Genomic DNA, 18,632 nt, shown 5'->3' with positions numbered 1-18,632 from the left:
TGCCAACAAAGGTCCATCTAGTCAAGGCTATAGTTTTTCCAGTAGTCATGTATGGATGTGAGAGTTGGACTGTGAAGAAAGCTGAGTGCCGAAGAATTGATGCTTTTGAACTGTGGTGTTGGAGAGGACTCTTGAGAGTCCCTTGGACTGCAAGGAGATCCAACCAGTTCATTCTGAAGGAGATCAGCCCTGGGATTTCTTTGGAAGGAATGATGTTAAAGCTGAAACTCCAGTACTTTGGCCACCTCATGTGAAGAGTTGACTCATTGGAAAAGACTCTGATGCTGGGAGGGATTGGGAGCAGGAGGACAAGGGGATGACAGAGGATGAGATGGCTGGATGGCATCACCGACTCAATGGACATGAGTCTGAGTGAACTCTGGGAGTTGGTGATGGACAGGGAGGCCTGGCGTGCTGCGATTCACGGGGTCGCAAAGAGTCGGACACAACTGAGCGACTGAACTGAACTGAACTGAACTGAAACATAAAAATACTCGTTAAGCTCATAAAGCACGGAAGCTTGTAGAAAGGGAAATTCACACTTCAACATTTCTATGTTTGGATTCTGGCCTCTGAAAGGACTTCCTTACCCTACATTATTTTCTCCAGAGGAGAAAGTTCCCTCCTTCCATGTGACCAGGAGGCCAGTGATTATCATGTCTACATATATGCAGTGGAAAGAACATAAGATATGAAGGTATGATGAATTAAAATCCCAAGTTTAACACCTATTGGTTAGGTGTGTGGCCTTGAGTAAGCCAATTAACTTCTCTGTATCTGTTTCTTCATTTTGAAATTTTAGAAGACATATTTCTATTGAAAAAAGTCAATATTTTCCTACTGATGTTTTTCAGGACTCCAGTTTTATAACAGAACACCATGCAAATGTCAAATATGATATATTTAGTGGTATAATGGGTTTCCCAGGTGGCTCAATGGTAAAGAATCAGCCTGCCAATGCAGGAGATGCAGAAGATGAGGGTTCGATCCTTGAGTCAGGAAGATCCCCTGGAGAAGGAAATGGCAACCCATTCCAGTATTCCTGACTGGAAAATCCCATGGACAGAGGAGCTTTGTGGGCTACAGTCCATGGAGTTGCACAGAGTCTGACAAAACTTAGCAACTGAGCACAATAGTATAACACATTAGGGGATTTTCAAAAAATCTGAAATCTGACTAACTTACATCATGAGATTCATGCAGAGAGTTATATATTTCATTAAAACGTTGACAAGAGCAAAGCTCCCCTCATTCTGACCTCATCCCTGCTCTATTCAAAATTTCTTCATGGTATAGTTATAACCATTATCACTTTTAGATTACCAGTGAGTTTGCTCATCTTTCTTATATTTCTTGGAGATTTATAACTCCCCCTCCCCTGAAGTTAGATTGGGCTTTTCATTAGTTTGAAAGGGTAGGTAGGAGGAGGAGTAGACCAGTAAGAAAAACAGGAGGAAGGTATGGTAAGGGAGTCAGAGAAAGAAGGGGCTGGGAGGTTCCCTAGGCTCCTAGTTGGTCTTGGAGTCCAACCATCTGATTTTCCCCAGAACTATATTTCTTCCTCTTGATCTTTTGACCTCTGGAGCCAGATTCATTTTTTCATTCCTAACTTTTTTTTCCCCTCATGAAGATTTAACTGGGACCTTGATCCCAAAATATTCACCTTGGAGAGACTCAATGCTGAAGAATAGAGGAGACTTCATTCATTGGGAAGGGCATATGATGACAAGGATAAAGGGTGATGGTTGCTGCTGCTAAGTCACTTCAGTCGTGTCCGACTCTGTGCGACCCCATAGACGGCAGCCACCAGGCTCCCCTGTCCCTGGGATTCTCCAGGCAAGAACACTGGAGTCGGTTGCCATTTCCTTCTCCAATGCAGGAAAGTGAAAAGTGAAAGTGAAGTCGCTCAGTTGTGTCCGACTCTTCACAACCCCATGGACTGCAGCCTACCAGGCTCCTCCATCCATGGGATTTTCCAGGCAAGAGTACTGGAGTGGGGTGCCATTGCCTTCTCCGAGGGTGATGGTAACCATATTTAATTTTTAAAATCAATATTGGTATTTTGATACTATGAAAAATAGATACCTAAAGATTGGCATTGTCCTTTTACCCCAGTACTGCAAACACTAGTCAAAATAATGATTAAATAAGGAAAAGCATGAGAAAGTACTTTATAATGTGCATTTATCACTGCAATTGTTAAAAAGACCACGGATTGTTCATTGCTTTTAAAACACCACATCCAATAACATCTCAATATATTCTGAAAACATTATGCCCCTAAACCCAGCGATGTAGCATACTTGGGGATAAAACTGCCAGACTTCCTCCATAATTGTCAGGGTTTTAGTGTTTGTGTGTGTGTTTGGTTAGTTTTATTTTTCATCTTTGCTGTTTTTTTTCCTGCTTTATTGTGGGTAGAAGTTATTATTTTAAATTATTTTTGTGCTAACACTTTTTAACCACTTATTACTTGACCATCACTTTCAGATGCATTACCTCATTTCTCAAAAGTGTTCAGGAACAAGTTATTTTTATTTCCACTTCAAAGATGAAGCAACTGAGGGCCAAAGAAGGAATCCGGGTTTATAGAAGCAGTAAATGGCAGAGCCAGGACTCAAACTCACTGCTTCTGACATCAAGTTATTTTCTTGTTCTACTTTACTCTGTATGAGGATAAGATTTGATACTTTCTCCTTATAAGAACCAGCAGTTTGATTTTTTTTTAAGAAGAAAAAGATCTCAATGTGACTTAAATATAAATGCAATTTAAGACTCAGAAACAAGGCAATCACAGCTGCTAAATCTTTGCACCTGCCAAGTAAACAGCAGAAAGCAAAGCCAAGCAACGCTTCCTTTAAAATCAGAGGGACGTGAAACAAGCGAGACATTGAAACGGCACTCATTGTCCAGAAAAGACGAGGGGAAACTCCTTAACGTCTGGCTCTGGAGAAAGACACTCAGAATCAAGTTCTTGCAGAACTTCATGAGAGTATTTATCTTCAGTCTGGGATTTATGACAATCACCCAGTAGGTTCCAGCTGAGAAAAATGAGTTGTCAAGAAAAGGCAGTAACCACTGCAAGTACAAGCAACCATCAAAATGATAAAACTGTCACGTTTGTCCATATCAAGCAATGATTACATTCATCATGTCCAACTCCTGATACTTAATACTGTCTGCCAAGGAAGCTAAGTTCCATTTAGAGTTTTGCTGTTAGCACAAATATGTTTGAAAGAGATTTGACTGAATTTTTCACAAGTTTATAGAGCATGCAGTGAAACTGTCTCAAGAGGTGTCCACTGACTGATACGTGGAAAGATTTGCAAAAAGGGTATTTCAGCCCTAAGTAATTTGCAAAAATAGAGTTAGGTATTGATTTGGGGGACATGGGAGATCTCAAACAACTTGTGTTCTTATTTTTAGGGAAAAATTACACTTCAGTCACAAATTTGAGTGTGGTTTCCCCTCAGAGAGATTCTCCATTTTAGATCCTCAAGCATGAGAGGTATTGCTAAAATGACAGAAAAAAGGGATCAGAAATAGACTAAAAGGCAGAGGGGGAGGTAGGGAAGGCAGAGGGAGAGAGAGAGAAACAGGGACTAAGAATAAAAATCACAAAGAATATTTGATTATTTTGATCACTTTTTGGAAGCTACTTTGTTGTACGTTTATCCTCACCAAAAATTAATATTATTGAGTTCAAGGAATAAAAATGAGGATGGGAAGTAGGTGTCTCATGTTACAGGCTGGTAAACTTCTACTGCTCTCCCTGCTGCCTCTGACTTTTCTAAGCTTTTGTCTAGTTCAGCAGTTGCTCTACTACTTGCAGTACTAGAACAAGATCAGCAAAGAGCCAAAAGCTGGCCAGAAGGACTACTGTGGACCATATTCGATTTTTAGTGATTCTGAAGTTCCCTCTCATCGGCGACAGAAAAGTTTGTATTCTGGTCAATCAAGTCATTATTTTCTTGTCAAGGGCTTTCCATTTAACAGGCTTTAGCCAGCATGGAAAGGCACATTTTAAGGATTAGCTGGAAGATGTACTTGAGACATTTTTCTGAATTTCTAACATTCAAGGGCTCGGTTTCTGGCACTACCTGCATTGCCCACTGCATATCATGCTTCTCAATCTATTCTGCTGTCCTCCCACCGTTAATTTCCTCCTTTCAGCCCATTACTTTCTCTAGATACTCTCCTAATCTACAACTTTGCTCTCTCTCCAGCGATATCTTAACCCTTCATTTTGGTTCGTGACATTCAAGGATTACCTAAAGCAATGCTCTCCTGACATGTTAGCACCGTGAGATAGTGCCTGCTGCATGCTGCTTTGTCAGCCTCTCTACCACTGTTTCAGCCTTCTGGGTGGGTCTCAGACAAGCTCCTACTGTATCAGCAAGTTTGAATTTTAGAGGCTGATTGGCATCTATTCTCCTCACCAACTACCACAAATAAAATTTTATGCTCATAGAGTTAAAATCACCAAGAAAATACACGAGAGCTCTGTGTGTCTCTCATCCCCACCCTCCATCCCCTACGCATGTTAAACATGGCCCAATAACCAAGGACCTGCAAAAAACCTTGATGAGATACAAGTTACAGAAACCCAGTTAGTATGTCAAGTATGCGAAAAAGGGAAAAACACATAATGACTTGGGGAAGAAAAATAAGCACTAAAAATGTGAGTGCTGAATGAGTGAATGCATTCGTGGAACAAAAAAGTCATGCAAAGATTCTACCACAAACACCTACAAATGATGGCCAGCCTTTTTCTTTCTTTTTAATTCATAGATGAGCTGAATCCAAAAGGGTACTGAAGGCAGGAGTGGTAACTGAGTAAAGTGATGACACGGTGAACCTAAACGGGAATAGAGAAAGGGGTACATGGCAGTCTCAGTAAGAAGGTTTGGGTCTTAATGCCCATGAGGATAAGACATTCTAAGGACCTGAGTTGGAGCTGAGACTCCTGTGTAAAAGCCAGAATTCCTGAAAGCGTGCTTTTGACACTTCAGAGACAGTGTTCTATGTAAATCCACCTGCTGGCATAGGGAGACTACAAGGAAGATGAACTTTGATTAATAATACTGTGGAATTATGAAAATTTGACTAATGAATATAGAAACATAAAGCCAAGAGAAACCTGCATATAAAATCTTTCCAAAGAAATACTCTTAAAACCTAAGGCCCACATGAATTATATAGAAGAAGAATTTTAGCTCTGCCAAAAATGAGCTAAAAATAATTATAAAGAAACAATCCACTGTGAGCTAGAGACGGCAGATTCAACATACGGGAGGATTAAATATCAGTAAATTCAGGGACATCCCTGGTGGTCCAGTGGCTAGGACCCCACACTCCCAATGCAGGGAGCCTGGGTTCAATACCTTCAGGGGATATAACTGTCTGAAAAATATGTAAGAAATATACAGACACCAGTAAAACTAATAATAAAGTTTAGCAAAGTTTTTTCAAGAAAACTGGTAGAAAAATACCAATATTGTTTCTATAATGAAGAAACAAAACAGGAAAATGTAATCATCTTTTGTCATTCCAGTGCTAGGTGTCAATCCAAGGAAAGCCCTTGTACACCTGCATACAGAGACAGAAATAAGGATACTTTCTGCAAAAAAATAAAAAGCTGTACGGGTATAAAGCATTAAGAAAATAAGAAAGAATCAACCAAACCATCCTTCAGTAAGAATTGATATATATTCACATAATGGGATAAAAGGCAATAATTAAAAGAATGACTTGCCAATCTGAATAAACTCAGAAACATAATGTTGAATGAAAAGTTAAGTTGCAAAAAGTAGGTTCAATATGATTATTTATCTAAACTCTCCCTAAAATATAATTTATGAATATGTGGACATGTAGGGAAAATATGAAAATACGTATAAGAATTATGCAGGAGAATAAAGCCTCTAACTTCACATACAAACTGACCCTTGAGCAATGCAGGGGTTAATCCATGTATAACTTATAGTCAGCCCTCCATATCCAAGGTTCCTCCACTTCCACAGATTCAATCAACCATGGGCTCTTGGTACTGTAGTATTTACTATTGAAAAACATCTGCATATAAGTGGAATTGTACAGTCCAAATGCACAATGTTTAGGGTCAACTGTAGTTACTTTGGAGAAGGCAATGGCACCCCACTCCAGTACTCTTGCCTGGAAAATCCCATGGACGGAGGACGCTGGTCGGCCGCAGTCCGTAGGGTTGCTAAGAGTCAGACACGACTGAGCGACTTCACTTTCACTTTTCACTTTTCTGCACTGGAGAAAGAAATGGCAACCGACTCCAGTGTTCTTGCCTGGAGAATCCCAGGGACGGGGGAGCCTGGTGGGCTGCTGTCTATGGGGTTGCACAGAGTCGGACAGGACTGAAGTGACTTAGCAGCAGCAGTAGTTACTTCTGTGTCTAGAACAGTAGGACTTCAGCCATATCTGGAATATTTTACATTCCATGAAAAAAATATCTGAAGTATATGTAGCAAATTTTAAGATTTGGTCTTGATGGTAGTACAGTGATGTCTGCTATATTATTTTCTCTGTTTGAATTACTTCATAATTAAAAACAACAGTGGAAAGATACTTATTGATCATGTTGACATTTTTACCAAGTTATACTTTTTAAAAAAAAAAAATGCTGTTTTTTTCTTATGCAGAAGGACCAGTAAGATATCTCACCTAAATTTTCTTTTTTTTTTTTTTTAACATTCCAATATGAGGTTCATTTCTAAAAACATTCATCTTTTTCCTGCCAACTTTTCATCTTAGCTGGGAGATGTTTTTCCGTCTGTAAAGTAATACATTCTCTAGTACAGCCACTATGGAGAACAGTGTGGAGATTCCTTAAAAAAACTGGAAATAGAACTGCCTTATGATCCAGCAATCCCACTGCTGGGCATACACACTGAGGAAACCAGAAGGGAAAGAGACACGTGTACCCCAATGTTCATCGCAGCACTGTTTATAATAGCCAGGACATGGAAGCAACCTAGATGTCCATCAGCAGATGAATGGATAAGAAAGCTGTGGTACATATACACAATGGAGTATTACTCAGCCATTAAAAAGAATACATTTGAATCAGTTCTAATGAGGTGGATGAAACTGGAGCCTATTATACAGAGTGAAGTAAGCCAGAAGGAAAAACACCAATACAGTATACTAACGCATATATATGGAATTTAGAAAGATGGTAACGATAACCCTGTATACGAGACAGCAAAAGAGACACTGATGTATAGAACAGTCTTATGGACTCTGTGGGAGATGGAGAGGGTGGGAAGATTTGGGAGAATGGCATTGAAACATGTGAAATGTCATGTATGAAACGAGATGCCAGTCCAGGTTCAATGCACGATGCTGGATGCTTGAGGCTGGTACACTGGGACGACCCAGAGGGATGGTATGGGGAGGGAGGAGGGAGGAGGGTTCAGGATGGGGAACACATGAGAAATAAAGGAATAAAAAATTAAAAAAAAATTTTAATGGGTAATATTTATGATATATAAGTGATGTCTCAATAAAGATGTGTGATTTTAAATGTTAAAAAAAAAAAAGAAATGGGTACAGTTTGGACTATGTGAAATTGCTTAATACATATGTGGTAAAACTATAAAGAAAAGTTAAGTGAAAACAACAAAATTGAAAACACCTTGATGCTATTCGGGATGAAAGGGCTGGGATCTGGGAAGGGCAGCAGAGATTTCAGAAGTTCTGGCTTACTAACTGGGTGGTGGATCCACTGATGTTTAAATTGTGTTTCTATTCCTTATGTCTTAAACATATGTAATAAATGTTCTTTTATAATTATTCAGCATTTAATAAGACCATATGTTTAAAAGAGTAAAAGGAAATATATTACAGTGATAGTCATTGCTGCATCTGGGCATTTTGATGATGTGTGATTTTCCCCCCCTCTTCTATATTTGTACATCATTAAGATTTTGTACAGCAAGTTATACTTTTGATCAAGTTTTCTGATATCCCTATTATAATGCCTGGAATAATGTAGGTAAACTAAGTATTTTCTTTTATTTCATTTCTTTTGTTCCCACTGGATCTTACTCAAAATTTTGTTGCCCAATCTCAGAAGAAACTTATTTTTTTTTGGCATTTTGACTCCCTCCACCCATTTCTGTCCTCCTCACTGTGCCCCCACATCTGGAAACCACAAATCTGCTCTGTATTTATGAACTTTTATTTTCCTTTTTAAATTCCACATATGTATTCCACATATTTAGATTCAACAATCATAAAGTATTTGTCTTTGACTGGTTTCACTTAGCATAATGCCCTTGGGATCTATATGCTGTCACAAATGACAGTATCTTAATTCTTTTTGATGGCTGAATAATACTCCATTGGGGGGGGAAATATATATATATATATATATATATACACACACACACCACACACACATATATCTACAAACCACAATTGCATTATCCATTAATCTACTGTCAGACACTGAGGTTGTTTCTATACCTTGATTATTATAAATAGTGCAGCAACAAACATGGGGTGTTTATAACAAAAAGTGTTTAATGAATGAAATACGTGAGAATCATGAAAGCCACTTTTCACCTCTTTCCCTTTCAGTTTCTACTTTATTCTATTGATACTTCATGTCCTCTTTTTTCTTTCTCCTCCTTGTTTCAGAGAAGTCACTGATATGTCTTAAACTTCTATGCAAAGCAAGAACAATAACACAGCAAGATAAAGAATAAACTATCTTTCCTTTCCAAGATTTTTAGACATATTTATTTTGTGACAGGTTAAGGCATAGAAAGATTAAATGATGTCTTCTGTGGTTTGCTCTACTTGTCAAGCTCATCATTCACAGACTAGAGGCCTGACAATCTTTAGACACAGAGCTTCCAGCCAATAAATTCAGCCGCTTACTTTAAGGTTTGGTTCAACTTTTAAGAAAATTTAAAATAAAACTGCTACCAGGGGGATGGACATGGGTTGGGGTGGACTCTGGGAGTTGGTGATGGACAGGGAGGCCTGGTGTGCTGAGGTTCATGGGGTCGCAAAGAGTCAGACACGACTGAGCAACTGAACCAAACTGAGCCAGGAGGATAAGGATGATGACAGATGACTTATTCTAAATCTCCTCCGTTGCTGTTGCTGCTAAGTCGTTTCAGTCATGTCCGACTCCGTGCGACCCCATAGACGGCAGCCCACCAGGCTCTCCCGTCCCTGAGATTCTCCAGGCAAGATCACTTTAAAATTTTATTTTTGTTGTGACAAAAGAGTCAGAGTTTTAACATTGAAAACCATAGTGTGAAACACTTCTATCCTTTTCCCATGATCAGTGGGAGAGAGGGCTCCTTTTTATTCGTCACGATTTCAATATGAACAAGAGCAACTAGAACCCATAATAGATATAATATAGAGATATTGATTGAAAGGAGTTATTCTTGACCTTGCATGGCAAATTAAGAGTATTAAGAATATATGCTGTGTTTAAAGATGAGTTCTTTGTTTACCCTTTCAAAGATGAGTTCTTTGTTTACTCTTTCAAAGATATAGCTTGCGTCTGAGTATCTTAACTTATATCAACACTTCTGTCCCAATGTAATCTCTATTTCCACCTGGTTTTGCAATACAAATAGGTTCACAGGTATCACCAGAAAATAAATCATCAAGTAATATTTGCCCATCTAAACTACCAAGGGATATCTATAAAGTGAAACTTGAGGATCAGCCAAACATTATTAGTTGGCGCAGATGATATTATCAAAATCACTCAACTGACTATGTAGACAGCTACAGTTATTTCAAGAGCTAGAAGATAAAAAAAAAAACCCAAACATTTCATTGATTCATAGGTTACGGTTAAACAGCACATGCACTGAAAGTACATTTTTGCCAGCATCAGTAATGGTTTAACTCAAGTGATACAGGCGATAAAACAGATCAACATGCATATTCCTCCCATACTCAAAGCCAAAAAGGTCTCCTGCCTGATTATGTAAGAACATGCTAGAGCCGATCCTTAGGATGGAGAGACTATGCAAGCTGCTACCAGAAAGGAAACTCAGGACATTTACTTTTCAGCTCTTCACATCATCATATTTTAAACACAATTTTCTGGATAAAAACCAATGTGTTAGATGCCCTTTCTCTTGAAGAAGGCAAAAATAATATCATCTCTGGCAAATCAATACCTTATTTTGTGAAAACCTGGAGTAGCTTTTTTCATCATATTATTCCAAATTACCTAAAATTTTCATCTCTTTGTCTCTTCTATAGCAAACATTATGGAAAGGGAGGTACAGTGGGGAAAGGATGCCAAGAAGTTTAACCAAAAGACACTGGACAAATTGTTTGCTGGCCTAAAGTTGGGGCATCTCAACAAAATCATTTAAAACCCAAAAAATTGCACACTATATAAGTTCTCAATATCCCAGTAAAAAAAAATGCCCAGTGAAGACAGTCAACTCTAAGAAATTTTCTTCTTTATATTGGATCCAAGGCCAAAGGTCAATAACATCATCTATAAACCTTGTTTATTGAATTCTTGAAATAATGATATTGATTTTTTAAAGAAACAATTTAATCAAAATGTTGCATTCATAATTAACAATATATTCAAATCACCACTGAAAATAAAAGAAATCTAGTAAGACACAATTATTTTGGACCCCATAGATGAAGCTTCTTGTCCTATGGCTTCCTATTTAAGAAACACGTTGCATAACTTATTCTTTACCAATGTTTCTGCTATAAAAATTTCATTATCAATCATAAGAGTAAATAATTCTATAAAATAATCCAAGTTCTCAGCATAAAACTGCTACAATTCCAGTTTTTCTGTAAAGGTAAATAAATACACCTACCTCAACAAATATAAAACACGGGATGATGGAATAACTTCGTTGAGTGTTGTTTCCTACAGCCATTTCTTACATGTAGCAAGGCTGTACCGTCTAAAACTGTCCAGGCTGAAATAGAAATAGATGGCATGGTGTAAGAACCATATGTTTAGAAGTCCCTTAGGTATGCACATAAAAATATCAGCTGCCCTTTAGATAAGCAAGCTGTGTACAAACAAGGCAAAATACTGATCTACAGCACAGTCAAATCAGATTAATTGTAAGTCCAGAGAAAAGAGACTGAGGTTTACTAACCATAAACAGTCTCTGAGCCTAAATGACCAAGCAGGGAGCCCCTGTGCACACAGATATAGTGCACAGAGTTTTAATTGCCTGGTGCTGCACAGTGCCTGAACCCAGTAGATTGTGCTCGTGCCACAAATGCAATTTTTGCTACAACACATTTTTTACTGTCCATTCTGCGTGAATCTCTTCTGTGCCTGATCCGTGCAGTTTGCAGTCTAAGGATTTGTTCATTTTTGCCTTTGCCTCTTCCTTTGGAGCTGACATTTAGGACTGAGGCACTAATCCCCGACTTCCTTTCTTGACCACTCTTCGCCCTTGCTCCCTTGACTACAGTGCTATTCACTATGGATTAATACATCACTGATCCCTCTCACTGGGTTCCCTCAGCCATGTCTCTCTCTCTCTCTCTGTTCTAAACACAAAACATTGACACCATAAACTTTCTCCTGTAAGAATGGTGTAGTTGGGCAACAGCAGATTATTTCAAATATTTGTTAGAACTCTTCTGTCCTACTTTGAACTGAAAATAGTTGTGTATTAGAAGATCAGTTAATTTTGGTTCTTCTTAATAACAACAACGAAATAGAGATTCCAGGCTTTTCTGAAACTTCCATGGCCTGATAAAAAGAATTTTCCACCAAACCTTTCATTCTCTATTCAAGCAATACTTAATATGTTTCATGTACCTGCTCCTGAGAATTATTTTTTGTTTGTTCTGTTTCTGTGTCAGATTTCCCATAGTTCTTATGGACTGTGGCAAGAAAAGTGGTACAGGGACTACTGGCCCATGCAACTGGCCGGCTGCATTTTTTCTTAAAGGTCATGAGTTAGTGTTTTTTAACTTAACTCTGTCTTTATGCCCATTCTTACTTTTTTCCAAGATAAAACTTTAAAAAATATTTCTTTCTCCTTATGAAAATGTTTCTATTAAAATTGGATATTATCTGTTATAAAATACTCATAATAAATCTTTTATTTCACCATTCTATTTCATAATTTAGGGATAAATAATATTTTTTACAATTAGAAACTCATAAATAGAACACATTTGAGTTGATTTGGCAACCATGTATTGGTTTCATTTTACCCTTACTTAACCCAAGTATCTTAGAATTCATTTATCAGTATTTATGATATTTTTAACTTTTTATTTTATATTGGAATATAGCCAATTAATAATGTTGTGATATGTTAGTATTTATGATTTAGATGAGTCCTGCTGTTAGTATCAACTAAATACAGTGCCTTATATCTGAAAAGTAAATTAAGTTTTTAATCACCTTGAAGTAGGTAGGGGCACCAGAAAAACAAAGGCATCAGACACGCCCAGTATTTTAGATGGCCTCTCCATACAATTCATAAAAAATAGCAATGAAATGGAGAGTACAACACAAGCTTTGGGATATCACATAAAATTCACCTTTCTCTTCACTCTTCTGGTTCAAAACACAACCTAGCTTTTTATACATGTATGAAGACTAAATATATATACACACACATATATACACACACATATGTATCTGTGTAGTATACATAATTAGTAACTATAATGGGGTTTCTTTCACATATAATTCACCCATTTCAAGTGTAAAATTCAATGATATTTTAGTAAATTTACCACGCGGTACAATGATGAACACAAAACTTTTAGCACTTTTTCCTTCACCCCCAAAGAATTCTCATTCCCATGATCACCTCACTCACCCCTCTCCAGCCCAGCTAGTCACTAATCTACTCTCTGTCTCTACAGATTTGCTTTTTCTGGATATTTCAAATAAATAGAATCATATAATATGTGGTCTCTTGATCTGGATTCTTGTACAAAACAAAAGCATGTTTTTGAAGTTTATTCATGTCATAGTTCACATATCAGTAATTTTTCCTTTTTATTACTGATCTATTCTAGAGCCTTTACCAACTGGTGGAAATGTAGGCTGTTCCTAATTTTTGCTGTATCCAACATTAGGTTGTATCCAATATTATCATTATCCAGTGATGTTAAGAACATCTTGTGTTTATTTTCATTTCTCATTGTCATTCTAGTGGGTGTGGGATAATAGCTCATTGTGGTTTTGATTTTGTAAATAACAAATGATATTGAGCATCCTTTTAGGTGTTTATTGCCCATTATTCTATCTTCTTCTGTAAAATAACCAAATCATAAAAACACAAAAGATTTGAATATTTTCAAGATAAAAGCGTTTTTTGTGTATTTTGGACACAAGTCTCTTACCAGAATATATTTTGTCTTCTGACTATTAATGTGCCTTGGTATGGATTCCTTTAGGTTTATCCTGCTTAGAGATTTCTTAATACTTAAATCTATCAGTTTAGGTTTTTCCCAAGTCTGGGGAAATTTTCAGCCATTATTCCTGGAATACTTTTTTAACCCACTCTTTCCTCTCCTTCTGGGACTCCAGTGACATGAATATTAGATCTTTTGTTGCAGTCCATCCATCATGTCCAGGAGACTCTTATTACCCCATCCCCACCCCAGTCTATTTTCCCTCTGTTGTTCAGATGGGGTATTTTCTCTTATTCTGTTCTCAAGTTCACTGATTCTTTCCTCTATCATCCCCATATGGTGCTGAGCCAAGTCCATCCACTGAGTTTATTTTAGTTGTTATATTTCTTAATTCTAAAATTTCCATTTGATTTTTCTTTCTGTTTTCTATTCCTTTGCTGAAACTCTTTCTTCACTGAGACTATTTTTTCATTTGTTTCAAGCATGTCTACAATTATTTATTAAAGCATTTTTATGATGGCCACTTAAATTTTTGTCAGACAATTCTATATCCTCTTGTTTTCAGTTCAGTTCAGTTCAGTAGCTCAGTCGTGTCCGTCTCTTTGCGACCCCATGAATCGCAGCACACCAGGCCTCCCTGTCTATCACCAACTCCCAGAGTTCACTCAAACTCACGTCCATCGAGTCAGTGATGCCATCCAGCCATCTCATCCTCTGTCGTCCCCTTCTCCTCCCGCCCCCCAGTCCCTCCCAGCATCACAGTCTTTTCCAATGAGTCAACTCTTCGCATGAGGTGGCCAAAGTACTGGAGTTTCAGCTTCAGCATCATTCCTTCCAAAGAAATCCCAGGGCTGATCTCCTTCAGAATGGACTGGTTGGATCTCCTTGCAGTCCAAGGGACTCTCAAGAGTCTTCTCCAACACCACAGTTCAAAAGCATCAATTCTTCAGCGCTAAGCTTTCTTCACAGTCCAACTCTCACATCCATACATGACCACTGGAAAAACCATAGCCTTGACTAGACTTAGGTGTCTGTTAATGATCTGTTCTTATTCAGTTTGCCATTTTCTTGGTTCTTGGTATGCAGAGTGATTTTTTATTGACCTTGGGTTGTTACATTATAAGACTAAAGATCCTGTTGAAAGCTTATGTCTTTTCATACCTCCTCTGACACTCCTCCAGTAGATACAGGGATGTCACCTTGTTACTGCCACATGAAGGTGGAAGTCCAGGTCCTCTCCCTGGCCCCCTGTGATAGCTAGTTGGTGAGTGGCCCCGTTCACTAGGCAAGAGGAGAGTTCAGGCTCCTCAGTAAGGCCCACTGATACCACCAGGGCTGGGAGAGGGTATGTACCTCTTTATTGCTCCCCACTCGGCCTCCACTGACCCTGTGGTTTTGCTAATGCTGTGTAATGTAAAACTGAATTTCCACTAGGCCCACTCTGATACCACTCCAGTGGGGAGGAAGCAGGGGTGCCTCATTACCGCCTGATGGGGGTTGAAGTCTAGGCTCCTCCTGTGTTCTCCCCTGACAACGGAACAGGGGTGGGGGCCAACTTGTTGCTGGCCAGTGTGAGTTAAAGTCTTGGCTCCCTACTTGGCCTTCTCTGATACAACCCCAGCAGAAGTTTGGAGGAGTCTGCTTATAGCCTGGCAAGGGCAGAAGTCCAGGGTCTCTGCATAGCCTTTGCTGATAGAGATAGAGGTAGGACTGCAGTTTTGTTTTTTTTTCTGTGGTTTTGGATATAGTCAAAGGGTTAATTTCTAAAACTTTTCTGCACTGCTAAGCTGCCCTTTTCCCAGTGCTTTGGCTAGAAAAGCAGCAGCTTTTCTTGGGGCTGTTTCATCTGAGAGTATCAGTATCCCAGTTTGCTAGCTTCTCTGATATCCAGTCTGAGATACGAGGCAAAAAGGAAATCCTGGGAACTCAATATTGTGCTGGTTCTTATGTGAAGCCTCCACCAGTCCACCATTCCTTCCTCTGAGCTTTGTCTGTTTACACGTAACATTCAAGATTTTTGGTTGATTTAGTGGGAGGAATGGGGAAAGTACATGTTACTCCATCCTTTCAGAAGAACTTGTTAGAAGTCTTTTTAAAGAAGCACCGCAACGGCAGGGACCAAAGTTCTCATGTAGCCCAGCCCTGCTGTGTCCTCATGAATTTGAGTCTTTTTGTGCCCAAGGTTTCAAAATATCAGAATAGCAACATTTGTTTGTTTATTTGTGAGTCCCTAATTCATGCCTGGTATCCCATTAGGCACAATTAGAAGTAATGAATTAACCAAACACTCCATATTTAAGGGGCTAATAGTCATCAAGAAAAAGCTGTTATATTTGTTTATATATTTTTCAATCAGTTATAAGAGGGATAATGGCAGCATGGATGACCAATTCTAACTCTGGAGGTCAGGGAGTTATCCAGTTGGCAGAGTAGATACACTGTTTGGGACCCACAATACTTTTGGGAGCCTCTGAAAATGTTTAATTTCTTTTAAAATAATAAGTGTTTAGGTTAGGTACAAGAATATTTAATGTATTATTAAATTCAGTTTTACACTAATTCAACTGTAAAATATAAATTTTAATTTTAATAGAGAAAGGGGTCCACAAAGGCAAAATTGCTTAGAGTCCACAATAGTAATGAGATAGTCCTCGTTGGGAAAAATTAAGGAAAAGTTTCTTAGAGGAGAAGGCTATTTATGTTGTTTAAAATAAAGGTAGCTGCTCCCCTAACAGAGGAGGACAAGTGAAGTATTTTTAGCTAACGGGAACAGCAAGAGCTAAGGCTCCAAAGATATAAATTGACTTAACATATGTTTGCGAAGATAAAAACACCACCAGCTCAAATGTATGAAAACATTCAAGGTGTTACCAAAATTTGTTTATGTACATGTAGAATTTTATGCACAAACTCAGAAGTTAGAAGACCTCAAGGATAAGAAATATAAGGTTGGTCCATTTATATACCAGATAGGAGCATGGGGAAAAAAAGAGAATATTGACAGACTACTGTTTCCTACTAATTAACTGAGAGCTCTTCATTTCTAGGCAGTAGGGACATTAAAAATCAGACCTGTCCAATAAAGGAGTCAATGACATCTCATGTGTTTCCACTGGATTTTCCATGTAATTCCCTTTTGCTCATGAAGAGTGTAACAATTCTTAGTCAATCTAGGACAAATGCACAAATAATGGCTGATTATAAAGAATCTGTTTCAGTGAGACTCAGAATGGATATGGATGGAGCACAGTCATAGATAGATGAGGATAAACCTCACCGATTTCTACATTATGCAAAGTTAGCTCCAGTTGACCAGTCAAATAAAGTATCAACAGCAAGGAACAAAAATGCCCTTGAGAAAGAGTCCCCATGATTCAGTGGATCTTCTGCACAGCCTTGATGTGAATCCAATATTTTCAGTGGCCAAAGTCACAGCCTGAGGTTCTTCTCAGCAGCCCAGAGTCTATGATTTTAGGGATGCTAGATCTTGCTTTTTTTATACAGAATATTTTAAGCTAATTTTGCTCAAAATGCTGTGGTGATTCCCTTCAAAGTTAGGATGATATGAATTTATTGAGTTCACTAAAACAAAAGTCTAAAAAACAAACAGGTAACAACAAGGCCACCAAAAAGGTATTTTTATGAGTAACCCCAAGAATTCTGCACTCTGAGGCCACACTGATTCAGGACAGTGTTTCTCAACCCCGTCACTGTTGAATAATATTGTGGGCTTCATAATTCTTTGTTGTGAGGGGCTGTCCTGAGCATCATTAGATGTTTAGTTAAATCCCTGGCCTCTACCTACAAGATGCCAATGGTAGCAACCCTCCTCCTCAAATACTGTAACAACTTAAAATGCTTCTAGACATTGCCAGTTATTCCCCTCCAAGGTGGGAGAGAGCAGGGGATGGAGACAGACTGCAGGGAGAACCATTAATTTTAAAGGATCGAAAGCAGAGGCCCTAGGACATTAGAATTTTGAGCTGATGAAGCTCTTTCTTCACTAAGGATAAAGGCCACATTTTAGCACAAGGGGACAAACTTGTTGCTGTTTAGTACCTAACAGAGGGAAATATGGAAATTGCTGAGATGTTTTATCCGCATCTGGGGGGGAAACAAAGGGCATCTCATGTCAGAGACCATCACTGGAGTGATAATAAAGCTATTATAAGTGGTATTATTACCACTTTGAGCCTCTAAAGAAAGCAGGGCTGTTTTATACATTGAGGCCTTTAGGCCCAATTCCTAGGGCTGACGAGTTATTTAACAGTCCATGAGAATATACAAGAAATAAACAAAAAGGGCACTAAAGCTCTGTAAAATCCAATAAATATGTACATATATACCTAAAAATGTAAAATTCTTGCAATTTCATTACTCAATTTACTGTTAGCAATCTGAAAGTGATTTATAGGCAAAATTCTTTATTCTAAAAATTCCTTTGCAAAGAACCTTTAATTGTAAAATTAGTGACTCAGAAAAATAATTTCCAAAGAAAAAGTCATAAAAGTCTTTTCATTTTGCCACAAAATAAAGATGTACTGTTAGATGATTCATTATGTGTTTATCTTTGTATAGAGTGAGGTCTCAAAAAGTGAGTGTCAAAAACAAGCTTAAACAACCTTAAAATAGCCCTGGAGGGATTCTGCTTTCAGCCAAGCGAAAGTAACTAAGACTGGATTTCATGCCTGGCATAACTGAAAAATAGAGACAAAATAAATGAGCCGATGGTATTCAAGACATTGGCTGTGAGGCAATGAAGGGCAGTGATCCCTGAAAGATGGGAACAAACAGAGGCAAGCCCCGCAATTGCCCTCGCTTACTGCCTGGAGAGTGTCTCCAGCCCAGGGCACAGAGAGGAAAACCCAGAAGAATGGCCTGTGGTCTCCCTGAGCTGAGCAGACAGCACTGGGAATGTGGGGAGGCCCAAGAGACTGGAGTTCACAAGGGAGAGGACCAGAGAGGAGAGTTCTGCACAGAGAGAGCTGGGTTCCCTGCTGAGGGTCCCCTAGGTGCAGGGGTCCCCAACCTCCAGGATCTGAGGTGGAGCTGATGTAATGGTAATAGAAATCAAGTGTACAATAAATGCAATGTGTTTAAATCGTCTTGAAACCACACCCTCCAACCCCCAGTCGGTGGAAAAACTGTCTTCCATGAAATCTATCCCTGGTGCCAAAAAGTTTGGGGGTCTCTGCGAATTTTTGGCAGAGTACTAATGAGCATGGGAGAAACTAGCTAAGGCCGGG

At 38.6% G+C, this 18,632-nt stretch overlaps 1 protein-coding gene across 2 annotated transcripts in view; it reads right to left on the bottom strand.

The window, feature by feature from the left end:
• Positions 1–18,632, bottom strand: part of PLPPR1 (phospholipid phosphatase related 1) — a 306,884-nt gene that overhangs the window by 143,306 nt on the left and 144,946 nt on the right. For both annotated transcript variants that reach the window (XM_027550405.1, XM_027550403.1), the window contains exon 2: positions 10,860–10,964. In XM_027550405.1, the coding sequence (XP_027406206.1) occupies positions 10,860–10,922 (63 nt within the window). In that variant the 5' untranslated portion in view covers positions 10,923–10,964. The remainder of the gene's footprint in view (positions 1–10,859; positions 10,965–18,632) is intronic.

Source organism: Bos indicus x Bos taurus, chromosome 8 (assembly GCF_003369695.1).
Source record: "Bos indicus x Bos taurus breed Angus x Brahman F1 hybrid chromosome 8, Bos_hybrid_MaternalHap_v2.0, whole genome shotgun sequence".
NCBI lineage: Eukaryota > Metazoa > Chordata > Mammalia > Artiodactyla > Bovidae > Bos > Bos indicus x Bos taurus.
The sequence above is the reverse complement of the archived record's forward strand: the minus strand, read 5'-3'. Positions and strand labels throughout refer to the sequence as shown.